The 19,205-nt window shown below is 42.8% G+C and overlaps 1 protein-coding gene across 1 annotated transcript in view; it reads left to right on the top strand.

Moving 5' to 3' along the window:
- LOC139629534 (uncharacterized) overlaps window positions 1-19,205 on the top strand; it is a 34,310-nt gene that overhangs the window by 9,089 nt on the left and 6,016 nt on the right. The window contains exons 21-60 of the mRNA XM_071492204.1: window positions 105-258; window positions 331-407; window positions 514-694; window positions 825-980; window positions 1,731-1,864; window positions 1,965-2,123; window positions 2,329-2,512; window positions 2,660-2,871; window positions 3,236-3,424; window positions 3,574-3,716; window positions 3,839-3,998; window positions 4,114-4,197; window positions 4,345-4,482; window positions 4,701-4,817; window positions 4,914-5,006; window positions 5,116-5,336; window positions 5,465-5,658; window positions 6,476-6,721; window positions 6,810-7,039; window positions 7,171-7,335; window positions 8,032-8,109; window positions 9,755-10,120; window positions 10,642-10,995; window positions 11,849-12,184; window positions 12,282-12,413; window positions 12,596-12,748; window positions 13,029-13,145; window positions 13,277-13,450; window positions 13,683-13,887; window positions 14,413-14,567; window positions 14,642-14,754; window positions 14,938-15,019; window positions 15,258-15,395; window positions 15,561-15,723; window positions 15,923-16,038; window positions 16,968-17,108; window positions 17,758-17,871; window positions 17,971-18,087; window positions 18,174-18,332; window positions 18,474-18,635. Of these exons, the coding sequence (XP_071348305.1) occupies window positions 105-258; window positions 331-407; window positions 514-694; window positions 825-980; window positions 1,731-1,864; window positions 1,965-2,123; window positions 2,329-2,512; window positions 2,660-2,871; window positions 3,236-3,424; window positions 3,574-3,716; window positions 3,839-3,998; window positions 4,114-4,197; window positions 4,345-4,482; window positions 4,701-4,817; window positions 4,914-5,006; window positions 5,116-5,336; window positions 5,465-5,658; window positions 6,476-6,721; window positions 6,810-7,039; window positions 7,171-7,335; window positions 8,032-8,109; window positions 9,755-10,120; window positions 10,642-10,995; window positions 11,849-12,184; window positions 12,282-12,413; window positions 12,596-12,748; window positions 13,029-13,145; window positions 13,277-13,450; window positions 13,683-13,887; window positions 14,413-14,567; window positions 14,642-14,754; window positions 14,938-15,019; window positions 15,258-15,395; window positions 15,561-15,723; window positions 15,923-16,038; window positions 16,968-17,108; window positions 17,758-17,871; window positions 17,971-18,087; window positions 18,174-18,332; window positions 18,474-18,635 (6,612 nt within the window). The remainder of the gene's footprint in view (window positions 1-104; window positions 259-330; window positions 408-513; window positions 695-824; window positions 981-1,730; window positions 1,865-1,964; window positions 2,124-2,328; window positions 2,513-2,659; window positions 2,872-3,235; window positions 3,425-3,573; window positions 3,717-3,838; window positions 3,999-4,113; window positions 4,198-4,344; window positions 4,483-4,700; window positions 4,818-4,913; window positions 5,007-5,115; window positions 5,337-5,464; window positions 5,659-6,475; window positions 6,722-6,809; window positions 7,040-7,170; window positions 7,336-8,031; window positions 8,110-9,754; window positions 10,121-10,641; window positions 10,996-11,848; window positions 12,185-12,281; window positions 12,414-12,595; window positions 12,749-13,028; window positions 13,146-13,276; window positions 13,451-13,682; window positions 13,888-14,412; window positions 14,568-14,641; window positions 14,755-14,937; window positions 15,020-15,257; window positions 15,396-15,560; window positions 15,724-15,922; window positions 16,039-16,967; window positions 17,109-17,757; window positions 17,872-17,970; window positions 18,088-18,173; window positions 18,333-18,473; window positions 18,636-19,205) is intronic.

The following is a 19,205-nucleotide window of genomic DNA, read 5'->3' as shown; positions in this document are numbered from 1 at the left end:
GAGATCCACAACCATAAACATGCATAAAAAGCATGATGGTACACTTGTGTGTCTGATCTCTTTACAGTGGCTAACACTCAAAGCTGTCACACCTTGTGTTTCAGAGAGGCACCTGGCTTCCCAGAGAGGCTTCCCTCCACCTCCTCCTGGCCACTCCTCAGTCCTCCATCCCCAGGGACATGTCTCTGGACTTGGCCTACAACCCTCACAGGCTGCTGCTGAGGATCACCCATCCTCTGAAAACCATCCACATACAAGGTTTATCCCACTGGAACAGAAAAACATCAACGTCCATGAGAGTTTAATGCTGAAAATGTTATGTTTTCTCAGGGCAACTTGAACAGGAGAGGAATATAAAGTCAGGGAAACTGGAGCTGATGATTGATGGTGTTCATTATTATATTATGGTGAGTACTGTGCTGCACCGTGATTTATCAAGTTCCCTGTTTGGTGGGTTTAATCTTAAAATCATTTCCCAGTCGTTAAAGATATTAATTATACTCTCCACTGCAGGGCTTGGTCGACACTCAGACCCTCATGTCAGAGCAGAGGACACGCTACCACCTTGAAGCCAAGATGGCCGCTGACAGACATCCCATGATCCTCTCTGCTAATGTTACGCGTGGACTGGGCAGGAAGACGAGCTTCTCTGCTACTGTGAAGAATGTGTTCAGAGAAACTGCATCACTGTCAGGTATCTAACTACATTTAACATTTTAAATGGATTTATACTCCACATTTAAATTGTATTTAACAAATAAGCTGAAGTGTTCAGCATGATGTGTATGTGGCAGTAGACATATATAAGTGATACATGTCTTCAGTGGCCCTGGAGCGCAGGCGTGACAGCAGCAGCAGGCAGTACTCTGTGGAGGCGGAGCTCCTGTTACCTGATGTGGTGGGCAGCAAGATGCTGGGACTGATGGAGCAGAAGGGCTCACTGTGGAGCTCTGCGCTCAGGCTCAAGTATGGTCTGGGAGGTGGGTGACTAAATAAAAACATCTGGTGTCAAATTCTGATAGCACACTGCAGTTTAAACTGGGAGTAAAGGAGCAGTCCACCCGAAAACACAAGGGTAAGGGTAAAACATATTTGCCATAGCTCACTCTTGTACAATGATTCATGATGCAATGAGGGAAAAACACATCTGCAGCATGTGCACTTTCTACCATGGTATGCACAACAACTGTCCAGATCAGAAACGGATTACATAGATGGATTAACGGGGTCTCTAGATTATTGTGGATAACATGTTCCCTCTATTTGGAGAGAGGTATTGATGTTTCTGCTCTTTAAGCACCACAAAGCAAATGCATTTGAGCCCAACTGCATTGGACAACAAAGTAAATTGAACAGACTGACTGCACCTCAGATGAGAAGAAGAAATGGTTATTGTGCTTTTAGATGAACTGTCTCTTTAGGTGACTGTTAGGAGGCATTTGCCCTGTTGTAGCATGAGAGAAGGAACAATGCAAAGTTATCAAAGTTACCCTCACTTTGCTCCTCTGTTGATGTTTCAAATAAGCAGGATTTTTTTGTATGAATAATCCATATCACCAGACTACAGCAAAATGATGCAGCTATGTTGTAGAACATCTAATTGAAACCCTGAGGTCTACCCTCCCCACGCTGCGGTTTAGTGGCAAATCAACACACATGCTGGACCCATTACTTTTAGACATTTTGCTTCTCCTGTCTCTTTCACGTGTGTCTCGCACATGCACCTACAGGTGATGCTCGCAACCTGCATGAGGAGTGCTACGCATCTCAGAGAGTGAAGACCGAGAGGGACTCAAACCTCACCTACATCATGAGAACAGATCATGAATTCTATTGCTCCAACACTGCTCCTATCAACCACAAGGTAACACACAAAAATCCGTCGCTTCACACAAACTGTTGATATGAAACAGGTAACTGAGCAGCAGCAGACGGTTAATACTATGATTGTATGTTCTTCTCAGATTCACGTCAGGCATGAGGAAAGCCCCAGCCACATTAAATCAGTCCTTGACGTGAGCTATGGCAAACACTGGGATGAGATTAACAACAAACGCACACTCCTTCTGAGCCAGTCCTTCAAAAACCAGTCTACACAGAACGACATCAGCTACACATTGGAGGTAAAAAGAAACTTTATCCACGATTCTCTGTTGTCTCTGGCTCCTGTTATTCTACTAACCTGAAGCTTTTTATTCTCACGCAATACACAGACATAATTACACTGCTACTGTGAGATAATCTTTGTATTTACATTTTCTAAATAAAATGTATGTTTTCTTTCCCCCAAATCGAATAAAAAATATTCCCCCTTTCACATTATTCCAGTTCAGTCTCCAGGTACCAGAGAAAAATGTAAACTACAGGACCCAGCTCCTGCACTCTCACCTCAGAAAGCTCGGCTCTGAGAGCAGCACTCACCTAAAAATCATCTACAACAACCTGATGCCACTGGTGGCTGGATTACACTGGAAAAGCCCTCCCAGAGATGCTCTGCAGAAGAAATGGGAAGGTTAAAATGTTTTATCGACATTTTTGTTGTCTAAACTCCAGTGAATCATCATATGTTATTTGTATTATAGTGCCTAGTAGATTTTGTTTGCATAGATCAAATGAGGGGTCTATGCCTTGATACTGTTTCTTTCTTATTATCAATCAGGCACATTTAACATGGACACACCGTGGCTGTACGTCTACACTGCCCACAAGCTGAGCCACCTCCAGCGCCACACGCTCCAGCTCACGTCAGAGCTGACAGCCAGCAAGTGGCTGACCATCCGTAACCTCATCCTGGAGGGTTTCTACAGGGACAGGGGCAGAGAGAGGGAGGCACGTCTGGAGCTCTACACACCAGCTGTCACTTACCTTCAAGTGAGTAGCGAAGAGGCTGATTCATCTGAACATTCATACTATCTATTTTCAGTATCTGACTCAGGGAAACTCTAGTTTGTTTGCATGATGGGAGTTATATTTGTGGCTGCTGATCTACACAACCATTAAAATGGCACCAGATAAGATTTTGAAGTGGAAAAGTATGTACATGCACTTAAGACGAAGCCCAAATAAAACCACTGCTGCTCACTGAAGTATGAGATGTTTAAATCCTATTTTAAAGTAAAGTTATTATCAAGGTAATTCCACAAATTGTTATTGTTTTAAACAAGAAAATTGGACCTCAAAGTTTTTACAAGGACATGCCTATATTCTGCACACCTCATCCTCCGTCCCTCCCCAGGCAGCAGGGTGGGGTATGGTGATAAAACGAGGTGTGAAGGCCTCCTGCTCATTGAGCTCATTGTGGACCCCCCCCCTGAGAGGAGATGTCTCTCTGGAGGCCTCTAAATCCAGCCACACCCTGCAGATGGCCTCCACCTATGGCAAGCACAACGTCAGCCTCACTGCTGCCCTGAACACTGTAGACAAGGTGGGTGGAGACACAAGTGGAAGTGTTGAGTTTTAATTTTAATTTTAATTTTAATTTTAATTTTAATTTTAATTTTAATTTTAATTTTAATTTTAATTTTAATTTTAATTTTAATTTTTACATTTCTGTTGTTCTATGACTTGTTGAAGAACTTGAAAAAGAGGCAAGCGATACTGAAGATGACTTTCTCAAGGCCGAAGAGTCCGTCAACAGAGCTGGAGTTTGAGGGGGCAGTGGAGGAGCTGAGGAAGGACAAGAAGATGTACCAGAAAACAGCCATACTCCAGCTCAGGTCTGTGTCACAATCTGATTGGATCTTGTTGGTGTGATTTAGGATCTTGATGATTTTATGTCATGCAACATAAACGGCAAACGAAAACACTGCTGACTTTTTTAAAAAACCATCTCACGCAGACAGCCCTTCCAGACCTTTCCTCAGACTCTCCTCCTCAGGGAAACGTTCACCGTTGACCTCCTCAAAGACCTCTACATCCTGGAGTCTAAAGCTGGTTTCCATGGCAACAGAGAGGCCATCCACACCCTCACTCTCGGCTACCAACCACCCAGCCCTTTTGTAAGTTGAGCACGGGCTGATTTATTAACTCAACACATAATGCTTAAAGAGAAACTGGGGGGTGGGGATTTATTACCGCATTCAGTGATTTTCATGCGTCTCTCTTTATATTCAGGTTTGCTCTGCACTGGTCCATCCTTTCAGCTCTGACACTATTCCATCAGACTCAGAAGTCTGTGTGACCGTAACCAGCAACCAGGTAAACTCCTGGCCTTCACAACACTGACCCACTGACCCACTCATGTATTATCTAACTTGTCTACCATGACTACGTAAGCAGATATGCAGGAGTATTATTGAAAACATTCATGTATTGAATATGGGTATGTGGTAAATTCTTTTTCAGACCCAGAAGGATGTACGAGGGAGGTTACGGGTCGGCAGCAAGGAGAGACTGACTTTCTTTGGACAAGTTCAGTTGAGTCCTTTGCATTCGAGTCAACAAGTGATAAAAGTTAGAGCCAACTTTACCCATCAGCTGCAGGTAAATCAGCCTCTCCACTCAGGAAAACAGTGTCTTATTTATTAAACAGCACCACCTGGTTAAATATTCTGCATCTCCAAGGGGTGACTTGTATGATGTATGGTGACTGCAGTCATCAGTGTAATAAGTGATGTAGGTCCACCTCCAACAGTGTACAGTATAGTTTACGGTAAAAGAGGCCAAATGTATGACCAGTTCCACTGTTATTGCTGTCACAGCTGCAGCTCCCCTCCTCTGCTCTAATGGAGGGAGATGTATGTTGGAACCCCAAAAACAACACTGACTTTGATTATCAGGCCAGAGGGAAACTGAGAATAGAGAGACAGGAGTGCCAAGTGAGTAAAGCTAACTCTGCATTACAGTTATTGCATGTTTAATCAGCAGAGTTAATGATACATTTTTGTACTAAGGTGTGTTTCTGTCTTTTTTAGCTTTCTGTGCAGCTCAATGGAACATCAGACAGAGTGGGACTGTATTCGTCTCTCAGTCATCCCTTCAAATCAAAGATTCCCAAAACCCTTGAGGTGGGCTGCTTTTGTGTTTCATCAAATTATTTTATTCAATGTTCACAAAATGGAGAAGTTTCTTTTTTACTTTTTAAAAAAAAAAAAAAATTCTGTTTTTCGCGTTAAGGTAAAGGCCACTGCAGACATTTCTGCAGTGGCTGGTAAAGGAAGTAGTTTGGTACATGTGAAGGCTGATGGGAAGGACAGGGTGAAGCTGGATGCCCAGATGACCCACTCCCTTCAGAAGGAACACAGAGCTGTGGGACTGAGGATGAACTTATCCCAAAGCTTGCTGCCTTCGGCCACTGATCTGCATGTAAACATGGCTGCCAACATGTCCTCAGACAGGTATCCACCTGTATTTTAACACATTAGCTGCTAGGTCTACATTTATTGCATAATAACCAATGCTTACTGTCTCTTTATGGACTATTGATCTCATTTGTCTGTTTTCTGCTTGTCTCTTCCTCTCCCAGTGTGTCCTTACATGGCTCTTATACGCAGGGGAATGAGCTTCTGCTAGCCCAAGTCAAAGGATCTCTAAGAAACACCCAGGGTGTCCAGCTGGCTGTGTCGGGGGATATGAGGCACTCCATGGCCAACCTTGCTACTCTTCCTCCAGCCCTGGGGTTGGATGGGGCACTGGGACTGTCTGACACCCTCGTTGAAGGTAGAAATTCAAGTGAAAATACAAATTATAGTAATTTAAAGTAGCAGCTCAACATTTTGGGAAACACTCATTAACTTTATTGCAGAGAATTAGACGAGGACTTTGATATCACTGTCATATCTGTCTGTGAAGTATGAAGCTACGGCCAGCAGATGTTAGCCTGGATTAGCATAGTTTATCATAATCACTGGATACAAGGGTGGGGTGGGTTAGCCTGGCTCTGCCCAAAGGTTAAAAACCTGTCCCCTATTAGTGTCACTAAAGCTCACTAATCGACACGTTATATATCACTTGTTTAACACAAACAAAAAACAGAAACTTAAAAATGACAAGTTGTGGTTTTATGGGGGGTAGTTTGTTGGTTTATTGTGGCTTATGAGCTGCAAAGCCAGTAAAACCACAACTTGACATTCTTACACTAAGTTTTTTTTTTCTTTTTTTTTTGATCAGATTTTGTAACCTTTGGACAATTAGGCTGACTGTTTATGCTAAGCTAAGCACTGCTCAGTGCCTCTTCATATTTAGTGAGTAGGCAAGAGAGATGTATTGATCTTATGATTTGATTCTTGGCAACAAAGCAAATAAATATATTTCGCAACACGTCCAAATGTTCATTGAATATTACATTATAGCATGATTAATGTCATTTAGTGAGTTTACTTTAGACATTCAGATGTCTTAACCTGAAAAGCTTGTAAGTGAGATTAATCAAACCAATTTTACTTTATATCATAAGGTATCTGGTATGAATTCTAGGGTATGAGGCTTTATAAACTTTATGAAAGGAATCTCATGTAATGCTATATGTGTGTTGTAGGACAGCTGAGAGTTAGAGTAATGGAAACCTTGTACAGCGTAGAGCTGAGACATCAGGAGGACCCTGGAGAAGCTTTGGACAGTGAAGATGAAAAAGGCACGATCGAAAAAAAGTCCACTGATTGGCTGTGTGTTCGGGCGGGAAAGGAGAATTTGTTTATGAATGTGAGCTGCCAACTGGGGAATCAAGGGAGGGGTGAGGTCTACACCCAGCTCTCTCACTCTTTCCACCTGCTTAATGCCACAGGTAATCATTACATTACACATAACATATGTTATGTTTGATTCGCTTTTGTCCCTCCCTGTCTCTCAGTCTCTTTGTCCTCTGGATACAGGTATACCTGCCGACAGTAGTGCCCAGGTGAAGTGGGTCCAGGATGCCAGTCGACTGTCACTTGTGGCAGAGCTGCAGGCTGGACCTGAACATCTGAAGGCTGAATTTAATGGTGGCAAGTCAGACCATTTTATCCCACGATGGGAATACTTCTCGGGGGTTCAGCATCAATTCAAAGCCCTGCTGAAAAGAGGTTTATCAAGCTCCATACAAGCTAAAGCACACTACCAGGTAAAGGACTATCATGACAATGTACTTTTCTGTCGCTGGCAACTTCCTGTTATATTAGGAATCTCAATTTTCTTTATGGATTCTCATGTTTATTTGCATTTCTGGTTTTATGTTTTTTTCCCCTCTGTTAGCTGGAAACAGAGGGACTAGATACAGGATTGGTCTTCCATGTGGAAGATGAGAGAATGGCTGACATTGTTTTCAAAGTTGGATCAAAAAACAGCACAGCCATTTTGGTAGTGTCTCTATGGCAACAGATGAAACTGCTCCAGGGACTCATACCCACCTCTTTACAGGTAAATTTTACAGATTTCTGCCTATGACTGAAAATGTTGTTTATGAGTTATTAATGAATCCAAAGGACCTACATCACTGGTAGAATTAAGTATGTCTCCAGATAATAAAGTACATATTGAGAATAAAGAGGGCCCACAAATTTATCCCTGAGGTACACCACATCTTAACATTTACATTGTTACATCCCCAAATTAGAGTCTAAAATATCTGTACACTGCATGTAGGATCTGAACCAGTTGCTTTTTTTAGGGAATATGCTTATTCACTTTTTTTCACATCATATCTTGTTTGTTTAATCTAAACAAAAGCTAAGCATCAGATGGATATTGATTCATATTTAGTGTACAGACTTGAGAAAGATATTTATCTTTATATCTAACTCCCAGCAGCAAAGGGAATAAATGTATATTTACCAAGATGTTAAAATATTCCTTAAAAGATGTTGACCCACTTTGTCAGCATGTCCAACAGCAATCCATAATTAGTAACAACAAATGAAGCGATAATAATAAAACAGAAACAGTTTCAACATTAAACGTGTTGTTTTATAATAAGGACTCAGATCAGCATGTTGGTGTACCACAGTATTTTATGTGTCTGGTTAAAAGTTCAGTGATTCCTCAGAAATTCTCCCATGTCCTTCAGTTTCTCCTTTGAAAAACAAACTTTACCAACAGGGGGTTTTGTTTACACAGATGAACTGCACAGGGGACGCCACCGCAGACCGACTCTCAACCCAGTGCTATGGAAATGTGGCAGGTCGCCCTGTGGAGGTACGAGCCTTTCGGTCCTATAGACCACACAGTAGGCTCTGCTATGGCCTGTCGCTTACTCACTTTAGCCTCAGTGCCCAAGCTAAAGGCTGTTACAGCTCCAATGGTCAGAAGGAGCTCAGAGCTAACCTCACTCATTCTTCCGTGCTACTGCTGACATATTTAGGTGTGCCCACCAAATCCGGTCTAAGGTTCCTGCTCCGGCCAGGGCCTCAGAGGTGGGCCCTGGGGATCGGGTTGGTGGTTGGTCATTGGAGAATGGATTTGAATGTGGGACTGAGGTTGGAGAGGCCTGGGCTATATGGCTGGCATGGGCTGCTTGAATACGGGGCCCGCGGTGTTACACACAAAGCTGAGGTGACAGGTCGGACGACGTTGGAAAGCTGGTGTCACATCTGGGCAGATGTCAACGTAGCATGGGACTCAGTCAGCTCCAGTATGTTGTTGTCTGTCCGATGTAAAGGGGTGGTGAGGCTGGTTTGGGTGCATGTAAGGAGTATTGAAGGGGGTGTTCCACATAAAACGTCTTTAACTGTACATGGACAAGCAGGGAAAGATGGACTCAAAGGGTTTCTAGGTTTAGAAAACCAGCAGGATGCCCTCCAATGCCTCTTGTCTGCACTGCTAAAAGACCAAAAGGCTGAAATCAACTGGACCCTCCAGCACCACTGGGCCTCTCTTACCTCTATCATCCCAAACAGAGTGGACCTCCAGGGGTCAGCTCAGCTTCATGATACCTCTCTCTCTGGAAGTGCTCGATTATCTTTCAACCCCCGCTCCGCTCAGATGAACATGACTGCTGCCTGGAAGCCCTCCACCTCCGTCAGGGTCGCACTTCAGCAAAACTTGGCCTCTACTGGTTTACCAGGGGGACTCACTGTTTGCATGTCAACCACAGCTAGTCAAGCCCAGTTTGAGGTGGAAAGTGATGTGTGCTCAATGCGTCTTCTGGCAAATCAACACAGGGAAGGAGAGGACAGGAGGACCAGCTGGAATATTTTTGTCCAGCAGCGATGTGTCTTACTGAAGGTTAGAAAGGAAACAAGGAAACATGTCAGGAAACTTGTTTCCCAGCAGAAGGAAAGCAAAAGAAGCATCTTCACATTGGAGATGACTCTTAACTTTCCATTATAGTAAACATTTCATTGATAACACCAATAATGTAAGAAAACTGTAGTAACAAGACCATGGTTGAAATGGATGATATCCTCCAAATGGTTTTTAGCTACACTAGCAGTGTTTGTTGTTTAGTCCCACACTTCTATCAACAGCTATTTGCCATGAAATGTTATGCAGACATTCACGGCTCCTACAAGACAAATTATAAGAAGTTTGGTTTGGTTTGGTTTGGCTATGATTCTATAAAACAAACCAGATTCATCTGGGGTTTTGGTACATTATGTATGTAAAATCTAATGGAGTAGAGGCTGCCAGTCCTTTCAGTAATGGTCTTGTGTCTGTATGGGAATTTCTTAATATTATTGTTTAATTGTCCTATGAAGGTTAAAAAGCTCTATACCTGTGGTTATGTACACATGTCTGCTTTTTTATACACAAGCACAACTATATAGTGAGCTCTTGAATCTAATTGGTTTTAAGAATAATCCCAGTTCTAATCTTTCTTTTTCCATTTTTTCCCCTCCAGACTCTCCTGCCTCCACAGACCTCAGTCAACATCTCCATCTCTCGTTCTGGCTGCTCTACAAATTTCAGTGCCGTCCTCCGGGCTGAGGAGGAACAGACAGGCGTTCTTCTTCTGTACCTAACTTGTTTCCCCAGTCTTAGTCTGAAAGCATCTGTCCAGCACTCTATAGAGGCAATACAGATGCTGGGATTTCCCTCCCATGGGGCACTAATTCTGAATGTTTCAACTGCACATCTGCCTGATGTGGAGGTTGGCCTGGAGCTGGGACACTGTTATTTCAGGGGTAAATGGGGGGAAGACAAAGAAACAGAAGGGGACCAGTCTTCTTACGCTGTCAATGTGACCAACTACTGTCCTGCACTACAGGTAAGAAAGCCAATAAATTCTGTGTAATACTACTTATGAAAACCTGAATAAATGGATATGTTTAAGGTGTAAATATTGCTGTTACTTCTAACTGTGACAATGCAATATCACTCCTTTCATCGCAGTTAGAAGCACTGGGATTCACCCTTGTCCATGTCAACACAGCCTCCTTTGAAATACAGTTTCCAGCCTGTTAGAAGTCAAGCTACAGCTCATTTATCACTAGCAGCAGGACAAAACAACACCATAGATGATACAGCTGCTGTGGTAAATCTTTAGCTGCCTCATTTGACATGATGCCACTAAAGTGATACAGAGCTGAGTTCTTCTCCCAACAATGACATAAACAGTTAAATTTAACCCCCCAGAACAGTTTGTGGTATTGACAGAAGTATCCATACATGTGTACTGTATATAACAGTTCAAACACTTTAAGCACAAATGCTGCATAGCTGAAAAATCAATGTAAATAACTATTATTACAAGGAAGGAATCTATTTTCAGACATCTTTCTTCCATAGAGAACGGTCATCCCAGTGTCCCTGGCTCTTCAGAGTGTCCTGTCAGTCTCGTCCTGCCGGCTGACAGTGACCTCCTCTCTGAGGGCAGACAACCAAGACCTCACCGTGGACCTGGCAAAGACCTGCAGGCCTCAACATATCTCTGGGAGCCTCATTCACTCCTTTCCTGGGCTGAGGAGTCGAGGTCTGCCACAGGTGATCTCCATAGAGGCTACTGCTCCTGGAGGCCCCGAGCAGAGTGGGGCTCTGTTCATCAAAGCTGGGACATGTCACATTAGAGCCAAAAGAGTCATAGAGGCCAAAGGAAGGGCACAGTGGCTCTGGGCTCTGGACTCAAAGTGCCCAACGTTACAGGTAGGGCTTTTGTGAAGATTAGTGAAGCTCAATCAATCAATCAATTAATCAATCAATCAACCAACCAACCAACCAACAAACCTATCAATCAGAACAGGTTTCTAGTAGATCATTAATCCTGATTTTACATATATCATACCCATATGAAGATTCTCAGTGATCCAGGTCCCGGTTCTTGGTTGTAGATACTTGAAGACGTTTCACCTCTCATCCAAGAGGTTTCTTCAGTTCTAATTGACTGATGAGGAGACCAAGGTAATTAGCCTCTGTGGGGTCATCATCAAGGCCATTGATGTCACTTGGTTCATTAGTGAACTAAAGAAGCCTCTTGGATGAGAGGTGAAATGTCTTCAAGTATCTACAACCAAGTCCATTTGCCCTTGATTCAGCTTTTCTTGGTTCAAACCCATACAAACATCTTAGCATCCTAAAGGTGGAAATATTTTTTACCTCTGAAAGCCAAAGATCATTTTCATTATGGGATAAAGCATCATTACTCAGAATATCAACTGGTGTGTGGGGTTAGCACCATATGTGTGGAAGATGTTTTTTTTTTTACATAATAAAAAGATTGGTAGAAAGCCATTCTCTGTCATTATACTTTTATTACACAATGTTGAAATTCAGTCACAAATATTTCACACAGGAGTCCACCATATTTGTAACTTTGTAACTATATACAGTTTATGCATATATACCCTGTTATAGTCCCGTGCGACTTCAGTCAAAAATTAAATTTTGATCTTCCATCAATATCTTCAGAAAACCTTCTAGGCATCCAGTTTTTCTGGTAGATGTATTTGTTTGCTACCACTGTCAATGAAAATGCCAACGGTCTTCTTGTTCACTCTAGGCCCATTTGAATGGGTCAGTGCAGCAGGACACTGAGGGTGTCTGGACAGCCACAGTGGACTCCAATCTGGAGGGCAAAAGGGGTTTACTGAGGATTAATGCAAGGGCTTGGCCAGAGCTGAGTGTTGAGGCTGAGCTCAGTCACAGCCTTCCTGCTCTCAGGAGTTTCCCTGAACGCAGCACACTGAGATTAAGCAGCAGGGCTGGAAAACAACGGTATGATACAGAAGCCCTCATTCAGATGGACGAGTGTGCCGTCAGTGCCAGTGGAGCTGTGATGTCACAGTCAGGCCTGCAGGGGTCAGTGGTGTACCACAACAACTGCACACTGATTCAGGTACAGATACCAGCACCACTCTTTAATCATACACACAGAATATTAATTGCTTATCAAATCTAGGATCATTTCCCTATGTTACTCTCTGTGTTTCTAGGCGTGGGGTGCTCCAGACAGGATGCAGGCCTCTGGGCTGTTGGTTGTCTCCCCAACTGTTGCTGAATCTCAGGTCTCCATGGCGATAGATGGTACAGAGTTACAGGCTTTACTGGCTCTCAAGAAAATGAAGGTTTGGAATTGCAAAAAAAAAAAAAATTGTGATTTTACATTTGTTACAATTGAAAAAATGTAAATTAATTGCCTTTAAAATGCAATGAATTTCACATTTCTGTTGTGTTACATGTGGCATAAAGATGTTACCTTATTTTCTCAGTTTTTAATTCTCTGCTGTTGTTGTTATTGTTGTTGCAGGATAAAAATGAAGCATCACTTAAACTAAACCACTCTGTGACTGTGTTGAGGAAGCTCGGCCTCCCTGCAAATGTCACAATAGCAGTGAATTCTGGGAGTCACAGCAACGGCTCGTTCTTTTACATATTCAACACCAGTGCAGGAAATCAAAGGGTAAGAGCAGCAATTAGCATAATCAAACAATTTAGGGATTCAAAATGCTCTTTCAAACCACTCAAGCCCAAAGACCCAGACCACAGTAATGTATATGTAACCATACCCCAGCTGACAATTTATCTCTGCTGGCTGGAAAAAAACAAAAAAGAAGAACATTATTTACATTTTTCTGTGGTGCTCTGGGCCTTTAGTGGAAATGGCCGAGCTGTCTAGAAACGTGCATGTTTCAATTATGAACCCGGCAGCTGCTGCAGCTGACACTCTGAATGTCTTGCAGCTCACTCAAGAGGTGGCAGTGTCAAAGATGTCTGAAACAGTAAGAGTGAAGAGTCATTTCAGACACACGGTGAACTATCTGAAGAAACTGGGAGTCCCTGGAAACAACAGCATTCAGGTAAGAAACTCAAGTAGATTCAACCAGTCACTTATTAAGACCTGACAGGTGATTAATGGAAAACAGCTCCTTCAGTGAAGCTGTATGGCCGGTCTCTCAGATGATTTATGTGACAGCGGCCTTGTGTGCAGGTAGAGCTCGGTTCTTCTGAGGGGAAGGCCTTAACCTTATACTCCCAGTGTGGAGGTCAACAGGCAGGAGTGAGACTGAAGCTGAGACGTTTCCTCATGACCAAAGAGATAAGTGGAAGCATGTGGCACAACTGGTCATGGCTGCAAGAGAGAGGACTGCCATTTAATATAGAGGTAACTGAATGATGGTTTAAAGGACTCAGTATAACTATCAGACAATAAGATTGGTTTGTTCTTTGCATTATTTATTTACTGAACTGGTGAGTTCGTCTTTTTTTTTTATCCTTCAAACATGGTTTAAATGTGTTTTTGTTTTGTGTTGCTTTCTGTGTTTTTCAAAAAATGTTTCTAATGTTATTTATGAGGGGAAAACAAACAACTTTGTTGTGATTTTTGTGTCTCATAGGGTCTATGTACCATCCAGGGGGTCTTTTCTCAGCTTCAGTCCAGGGCTCAGCTCACTTTGGACGGATACAAGCTTCTCGCCTCTGGCTTTAATATCAGCGCGGCTGATGGACGTCTGGCCCTGCAGCTCTCCTACTCTCCACCAGCTTCTAATCGAACAGACACACAGTTCAGTCTGGACACTGCACTGACTGCTCAGTTCAAAGGTGGGATTATATTTAACAGATGGATTGAATTTGTGCGTGCCACATTTAATATTGTTCCCTGAAGTTTGGGATGTTGAAATATATCTGTGGTTAGTTCACGGTGGGACAAGGGACTATATTTTTTTCCTTGTTCATATGAAAGAAATTTGAAATTCTTATAACCAGCATGAACATACTTACTTTATTTCAGGTCTGTTTCTATTTTTTCATTCAAGCATGAAAGTTTCATGCAACACTCATCTCCACCTTTATAATTTCTGTACTCTCTCTCATCATGAAGTTTTGTCTTGAAGCTGATCGTACAAATGCAGGATGAAAGACTGATTGACCAGCACATTACTATTTCAAAAATTAGTGCAATGGGTTTGTTCTTTTTTAAAACTTAATTTCCGTATCACTACAAAACAAACGACAAAAGACAGCCCTCAGTTTTCACCTGCAATAACACTTTCATCATGGTGATGAGGGGCCCTTTAAGTAATATGGCTTGACCCTGTAACAGCAGTACTCTAATCTTATCTGCAGGTCCTCTGCGGAGTGCCTCAGTGGATATCACCTGTCAAGACTGGAGGGTCCGAGTGGTGGGGGACGTAGGAGGCTGGAGGGCACATGGAGGCTCCAAGGAGGCTAGAGTTACACTTAAACATACCCTACAGGGACAAACTAGTCCCGCTTTACAGGTGAGGATAACATGCACCGACATACCAGTAACTTTGTTCTTCTGTGCTAACCACCTCTGTGACCGCTGATACAGCTGGAAGCCTGGGGAAGACTCACTGAGTCACAGCTGAGGTGCTCCATGGCTGTGAACCCTGAGCTCAGCTCATCACTCGCACTCATCATCCAGGGACACCATCTGCCTCATAGGTACACACACACACACACACACACACACACACACACACACACACACACACACACACACACCTGTCAGTCACACAGGCTCATTGTTTATAAGTAATTGAACTAATACAAAACACCGAACCATACCTCCTGTCAATCAAACACATTCACACACATACTTTAAGTGATAGATGTTCTTTTGTCCAGCAAGGACCTGATGGTGAAGGTAGTCCAGAATATCCCCAAGATGCTGGTCTACCTGCCTTCTCACCTCAATGTCCGCTCTCAGGTGGGTTCTTATTCTCAAAGCCAACTGCTGTTACATTATATCTGAATGAGAATGAAGCAACGTGCTCTGTAAAATGTGTGCACAGTGTGTGTTTAACACTGTCCTGTTTCCTTCCTGGAATTACACTTGTGATGCTATTGCTGTTGTTTGTTTTTTTTTTTAAGCTGTTTGTAATACATATATTTTATTGGCATGATATGTCACAACAAGTGTCATGATCTCTCTTCCCTGTCTCCAGCTGAACCAGTCTCAGTCCAGTGTTTCAGGTTTGTTGGAGGTGTTGTCAGGCAGGAGGAGGCTGTGGGCTCTGGGGGAACTGGCAGCCATTGAGAGTGGATACAGACAGACTCTGGAGCTCAAGCACTCGTACCCACAGGTATTTTTCGGATACATTGCTCTGTAATTATTTTGTCAACAACCAAAAAAAAGATAAACGACTGACGTGTTCTAGCTTCTGCCGTACTCATGGGTACAGCATCTTTCCTCCAATTCTTGATCACACTTTAATAGATATTTTTGTCTGTCCACGCCCTGAGCATAGTTGAAGCCGCTTCCCAGGAATGCAGCAGTGAGGACTGTCTATGAAGCCAGGAACTGGAGCTACCAAGTTCAACATGGAGCTGTGTGGGGAAATCAGGAGTTCAGCTTGTCTGGTCTGTACTCAGCTCCTCCAGCACTGCAGATGGGGAACCAGACCCTGAAGGGTAAACCACTGCAGAACAACCCTGCAGAGCTACACAACTATCACTGACACAATGTTTGTTCATTTCCATCACATCTTTTGATGGTAACATCGCTAAAAAAATTGAAAAAACATGACGTGAACAGCTCTTGATTCTGAAGTGCTACTAACCACCTCAGATTTAAGCATTGTTGATGTCATTAACTTGTTCTTGAACTTAGTTCAGATAAACTGCATTCCTCGCTGGACCAGTTTGGAGGTGACACTGGATCGTTCCCTACGGGGCCGACTGGACAGTTTATCGCTGGGCTGGACGAGGCATGGACGACTGGAGCAGGTCAGACTGTACAAAAAAATGTCATGAAAAATTTTCTGTCAGTTACAAGTGTCAATCAACCATGACGTCACCCATTGGTTTGTGAACTGCTGTTCTGAAGCACTGAGTTTGTAAGTTGTCCGTCGCCATCTTGGGTTTTTGAAACCAGAAGAAACCATATTTGGACGAGGAGGTGGAGCTGAGGTGGAGTGAGGGGTGGATCTGACCTGCTCTGTACTCTATCCTGTTAGTCAAGCAGGTTGGCCTGTGCGGTACAGCTGTCAATCAGAGGGTAGCCCCGCCCTAATACATACCCTGCTTTATCATCTATTTTCCTCTATAATGGGGCCATAATTTAAAAAATTAACATCATGTTGTATTGAAGAAGACTTTAAACTAGTGATTGAGATGATAAACTCATTAGGAAAACGTTTACTGAGGTAATAAATCAAGTGAGAAGTAAGGCCATTTTCCCATAGACTTCCATACAATCAGACTTCTTTTTACAACCAGTGGAGTCGCTCCCTGATGGTCATTAGATAGAATGCAGGTTTAAGGCTCTTCAGCACTGGCTTCACTTTTCTACATCCATTTTTACACACAGTCTATGGTCAGTTATCGATGCTCATAAGCTGAGGCAGACTGGTTTCAAAGAAGGAGACGGAAACATTTCCAGCTAATGTCAGTTCAAATATAAGAAATACTTTAGGAAAACATATGTGAAGCTCACGTAAAAAAACTGTAGAGTTCGTGCAAGAAAAAATAAATCTCCTGATCTGTGAACAAAATCCTGACAACAAAGGAAACTGCTGGGTTGTTAGTGACTCTACAGTGGTAGGAATTCAGCTACACAACTTTTGTCCACTTATGAAAAATCCCACAGCTTCATTAAATGTCACGTGTTTGGATTTTTTTCTTCGCTCTCTGTGGTGTATGTTGTTAATGTGAAGGTCAGAGCTCTCAGCTCGTGGAGTCGGTCAGAGGAGATGAACGAGACCAGGCTGGAGCTGAACCAGCCATTCTCCTCCACTCTCAGCCGCCTGTCCCTGCACACACACAGCACACAGAGGGAACAACACAGCAGCCACCAGGTACATAAGGATGTTCTCACTTTTATTCTCTACCACAGCACATCATTGAACCTGGAAATGAACTGCAGTACTTGAAACATACGACATAGTTTTGTAAAAAGCTGATCTATTGTGAGCTTGAATCTATTACCTCAAGTGGAGCAGGTCAGTGTGTCTTTTCTTATATTAAAAACCTCTTTGTTAAAGCTCCTCAGTACAGTCCAATACAACCTAAATGTATTTTTTTTAGTATTTTTTTTGTACATGTCATACATCTGTCCACTGCAATGGACTCCATGCAATAACAGTTTATCATGCATTGTGTAATTTAAGTACACAGTGTAAACTTTACATTGTTTTACTTAAAAATACATTTGAATGATGAATTAATGATCCATGTACAGATCCACTCACAAAAACTGCTCCGTATTTTCACCTGTCTGCCTTGTTAGGAATAAATAGGTCCATGGTACATATCACTACACCTGTGCACCATTTTAGATTTTTTTTGTCTGATGTTTCAGGACAATACACAGGACAATAGATATGTGAACCTCTTTTCAGCATGTACATACGACATATTTGTCATATGTACATTTTATGTAAAGCTTAGTTGTTGTTTTTTTTACATTTGGAATAACTGTGTGTTTTTGTTTTTTCGTGTATGCAGGCCCATCTGTCATGGGACAGTGCAGCACCAGTCAATGTCTCCCTCAGCCTGAACAAACAGTGGCAGACCAACTCCAGCAGGGGGCAGGCGTGTGCTCTGTTCTCCACACAACAGGTTGGCGGAGCCCCTGCAGTTTCAAAACTGTTCATGGATGTTAAAGTACATTTTATGCGGAGTATGTGTTTATGCGTTTCTGTTTCTGTGTGTGTGTAGATGGCAGTATCCTCTGTTAAAGGTTGTGTGTCGGTTGGTCAGGAGGGAAACTCATATTCCCAAAATGCAGAGCTAAGATGGGACAACAGGAGCATCAAGCAGGGCATGAAGTACCAGGTACGTACTGAAATCAAATGTGTCTGATGGTGAACGGCTGATATTTTGAAAAAAAATCTCAGTTTGTGTTTCTGTGTTGTTTCTAGAAGGGTCCGCGAGGAATGCACAGCCTCCAGGTTAACGTTGGGTTGGACAAAGTGTCTCCTGCACCCTGTCCCTCCCACACGTTACTGGCCAAAGTCCAAACCAACCTCAGGGATCGTTTGGAGCACATGGTGCTGCTGGGCCTCTGCCCCCCGCAGCCTGTGAGTCCAAACACACTGATAGTTAAAATGAGTGATAGATCTGGCTGCTTGTCCGAATGCATTCCAGGAGAGTTTCCAGCCTGAATGATTTGATGAAACCTGCCAAAAATATAACATCATGTATCTCTTTGTGTATCTTAGACTCTTTCGTGGTCAGGATCCCACAGAGTGAACTCAGGAGAGGAGCTGTTTCACACACAGTCTCGCCTCTCTGTGACAGGACACCCCTACCAGTGCAGCCTCACCCTCACCCTCACCAACTCCTCCACTGCTCAGGGCGCCAACATGTCTCTGTTCTCTGAGGTAAACAACTAGAACAACCTTCCGCAGAATGACAGATAATGTGTCTCCATAACATTAGTCAAACAGGGCACATCATGTCACTTTTCTTTTATTTCGTGCAATGTTTTTATTACATTGCTGCTCTCACTTCATGGTGATATTGTATTAAATGGGATGGATTAAATAGCACACTGTGCACAGCGGCTGTTAACGCTGCTACTCTGTGTGTGTGCATTTGTATTTCTTTCTTTGGGAGGACCAGTTGAAGTTTTAAAGACCCCTCCAAAGAAAATCAAGTTGGTGTCAATATAGTTTTTTTTTGTAAAATACAAGACTTTTAATGAACAAAATAACCAGTTAACACCATGACTTTGTATTTCCACCTTGGAACTGCAGTGAACCAATGACAGTCAGAACCAATCCTGCAAGAGTTTGCATTAGCACAACCACTAACACTGTGTCAGCCACTGTCTGCTACAAGCTAAGAAACAATATAAACAAATAAAAAATGCTAACTACGCTAACTGGGTCACAACAGACTCCTCAACGGAGTCTGGATCTGATTGAAGCTCGAACATCTGGCTGAGTCTC

The sequence above is a fragment of the Trachinotus anak genome, unplaced genomic scaffold, assembly GCF_046630095.1.
Source record: "Trachinotus anak isolate AG129_WGS33_773 ecotype Australia unplaced genomic scaffold, CSIRO_AGI_Tana_v1 ptg000012l, whole genome shotgun sequence".
Taxonomy (NCBI): domain Eukaryota; kingdom Metazoa; phylum Chordata; class Actinopteri; order Carangiformes; family Carangidae; genus Trachinotus; species Trachinotus anak.
The sequence above is the reverse complement of the archived record's forward strand: the minus strand, read 5'-3'. Positions and strand labels throughout refer to the sequence as shown.